We start from the raw sequence: 3,068 nt of genomic DNA on the forward strand, positions 1-3,068 counted from the left end.
ACTAGCATGTAAATTCAGCACTCGATTGCATTGCACTAAACATACTCTCGCACGTTTAGTGTCAATATCCTCGATTTTCATGCGAAATCATACAGTGTATGCCGCGAAACGCATTCATTTTTAAACATTGTGTTTCTCACTTTGTATCGTATATAGCCGCACATAGATCCTTGAATTCGTTCGAAGCAAGCCCAATATTTTTTATCGATGGGAGATTTAGCCTATTTTTTTCAAATATGGCCTTAGTTGTTTGATTTTGGAAACAATAGTGTTTCAGCCTTAAATGAAACGATTAAATTTGAAAATGGATTTGGACATAGAGTATTAATAATATGAAACCTTAACTTACATTTTATAAAATCTGTCGAAGGATCTGAAAAAAGAATATCAAAATGTACAGAACCACGATTATATCAGTAAAATACTAAATGAATTAATACCAACTCTTTATTGTATGTATTTGCTCCGATTATATCGTCGTAATTTTTCTTCTCTTTGTTCGCAAATTGGTCACAGGCAAACTGAAATTATACAATTATATACTTTTTTGAAGAGTTCCGAAATAAACACGATTATTGGAAATTACGATTGTTGAAATTATCATCAAAAGTATCACAATACTGTTCATCATTTTCACGTTCAAAAATCGAATCAGTTTGAAAAACGTAAACACGTTTTAAAGACTGAGAAAAAGTCTTTTCTCTCACCATATACAATTTAATTTAAACATTTTTGGCTCATTCATCATGCGCTTGATTATTGTTCTTGGAGATAATATTGACAAGATAATTAATATACTTGTATTTAAAATTCAACGAATTTTTATGAAAATGAGCGTAAAATGAGAGAATGTCTTCTATAAAAGAGAAAAATAAGAGATTCTATACACAATTTTAAAATTGAAGGTGCAAAAACTTTTCTTATAAATTTAAAAAAATAATAAAATTACTAATTACTTTCTCATTGGGACTCTTTATTTCAATCGATTTGTTGAGTTTCTTTTAAGTAAACAAACTTATTTACATTCCTGTAATACTATCGTCATCAGCATCTGATGAAATATGACGCATGAACGATTTGGTACAATTAAATTCATATTCATTTGGCTTATAATGTAATCTTTATGGGGATTTTTTTTGCCTACTATAGTTCGATTGTTATCCACGTTTTTCCGTCATACTTTTTTAGCCACAAACCGGTATTTTGTATTTCCATTTTGTATATGACGTAGGTGCATCAATTTAATGAAATTCTTAGAATTATGTATCGCATGTATCAGGCCACTTTTAGTGGGAATCGATGTCAATTTTGAAGGCAAAGACTATTTTTTTTTATTGCCCGTGTTCTCTCGTTGTGCCTTTCAAATGGCACAATCGCAGTAGTCTGCACCTTTGCGTATTCAATGATGATACTGTTCACTTGTATTCAGACGTACAACCAATGTCGCCCACATACACATACATAGATACACTCTCACATCTCTTTCATTCTTTATAAATATACGCAAAGGTGCAGACTTCTGCGTCCGTGCCATTTCAAAGGCACATAGAGAAAACACGGGTGACACCATCCTTTGTCAGAAAAAATATTATCTCCGCATCATGTGATAGCACTAACTACATTCTAGTTATTGATTCTGAATAGACTGCTGTAAGCTTTAAATTGTCAAAAAATGGTACATCCTTCAAATGTATATTTATAAATAAATTAATTTCTTTTTATTGATAAAATATGCCACAAATTGATTATTCGAGTTATAGATCGGGGTACTTATCGAATATCGTTTATATTTGTATATTTAAATATCAAAATTTTTAAAGTCGATTGATCAACAAATGTATCGTAATATCCGAAGGCAACTGAAGCAGTCCACCTTATCATCATCATCATCCTTCTCTAGTATGTATGTGCGTAAAGCTGCTTCTTCTCGTGAAACATTTTCAAAACTTCAAAAAAAAGCAAATAATATAATCGCCATAGTAACTTAAGTACTTAAATCATGTCATACATATCCTGAATAGTACCGATGTCTTCCTCTCTATTTAATTTAAAAGATATTAATATTTCTGCGTCAATTCATAGTTAGTTTTATACTCACAATCCCAATCTTCGTTTTGTCAAACTGAGCAGGAATTTTATTGGATCCTCTTCGAATTGTTCTTTCAACATGGTTTTCGCACGACTATTATCCTCTCCGACTAATCTGTGCATTTTATGAAATATCGATACACTCAAAATCCACATAGAAACCAATAAAATCATTACCTTCTTTCATATGTGTCATATATTGATTTTACCGCTTCAAATAATGTTCTGAAAGCCAACTCTGGATCCGTCATACCAGTTACAGACGGATTTGCCTTTCTAGATAACATATTTAGTACATTTTATACTTTTATTTTGAAAAGTTCATCGAAAAGAATGCTCTTACTTCAAATCGTAAAGCACACCACAATTGTTTTTGAATTCGTTACTTGTATAGCTTATGTACTTCATTGACTTCTTATTGAATTTGGTTTTTTCAAATATGGCTTTTGTTGTTCCATTTTCGAAACAATATTTTTTCAACCTTTTGTAACAAGCATTCACAGTCATTATTATTTAAAGACATTGATATTTAAACATTTGAAATTCAAACTCACATTTTATGAAATCTCCCAAAAGATCTAAAAAAAACGGATAGATTACGAACTTATATCATTTGAATAAATAGAAACATATTGAAACTCACTCTTTGTCATATTCATTGGCTCCAATTATTTCATCATAACTCTTCATATCAATGTCCGCAAGAGCCATGTCAAAGGCAATCTAAAACACAGTAATTACGGTAATTATATCGTCAGGTTAAAATTGCAAAACAAAAAATTACAATTGTCCATGTCAGCGCAAATATTATTGGGGTTTTATACATCTTTATCTCCCTCACTTTGCAATCGTTCTATTTTTTATATTGTGAACAGGTTGTTTTTGTCGTAATAAAAATGCGTGGAATTTTAAAAATTACGTTATTTGTTTCCAAAAATGTTAAAATCGATTTTTATGACGAAATTCGCTTTTCTTCTCGA

At 30.6% G+C, this 3,068-nt stretch overlaps 1 protein-coding gene and 1 long non-coding RNA gene across 2 annotated transcripts; both read right to left on the minus strand.

The window, feature by feature from the left end:
* Positions 1–146: 146 nt before the first annotated feature.
* On the minus strand, positions 147–723 carry LOC116351920. Its single transcript, XR_004202230.1, has 4 exons — positions 587–723; positions 445–521; positions 350–373; positions 147–278 (listed from the first exon to the last, which is right to left on the minus strand). It is a non-coding gene; the product is annotated as an uncharacterized LOC116351920 (long non-coding RNA).
* Positions 724–1,691: 968 nt separating this feature from the next.
* On the minus strand, positions 1,692–3,023 carry LOC116351919. The gene is made up of 8 exons (XM_031784078.1): positions 2,873–3,023; positions 2,732–2,811; positions 2,643–2,666; positions 2,432–2,569; positions 2,266–2,364; positions 2,099–2,203; positions 2,009–2,038; positions 1,692–1,946 (listed from the first exon to the last, which is right to left on the minus strand). Exons 1-8 carry the CDS (start codon positions 2,912–2,914, stop codon positions 1,829–1,831), a joined length of 636 nt encoding a protein of 211 aa, XP_031639938.1. The 5' UTR covers positions 2,915–3,023; the 3' UTR covers positions 1,692–1,828.
* Positions 3,024–3,068: the final 45 nt, after the last annotated feature.

This window comes from Contarinia nasturtii, unplaced genomic scaffold (genome assembly GCF_009176525.2).
Source record: "Contarinia nasturtii isolate CC-2019 unplaced genomic scaffold, AAFC_CNas_1.1 Cnas_scaffold_6605, whole genome shotgun sequence".
NCBI classification, from domain to species: Eukaryota; Metazoa; Arthropoda; class Insecta; order Diptera; family Cecidomyiidae; genus Contarinia; species Contarinia nasturtii.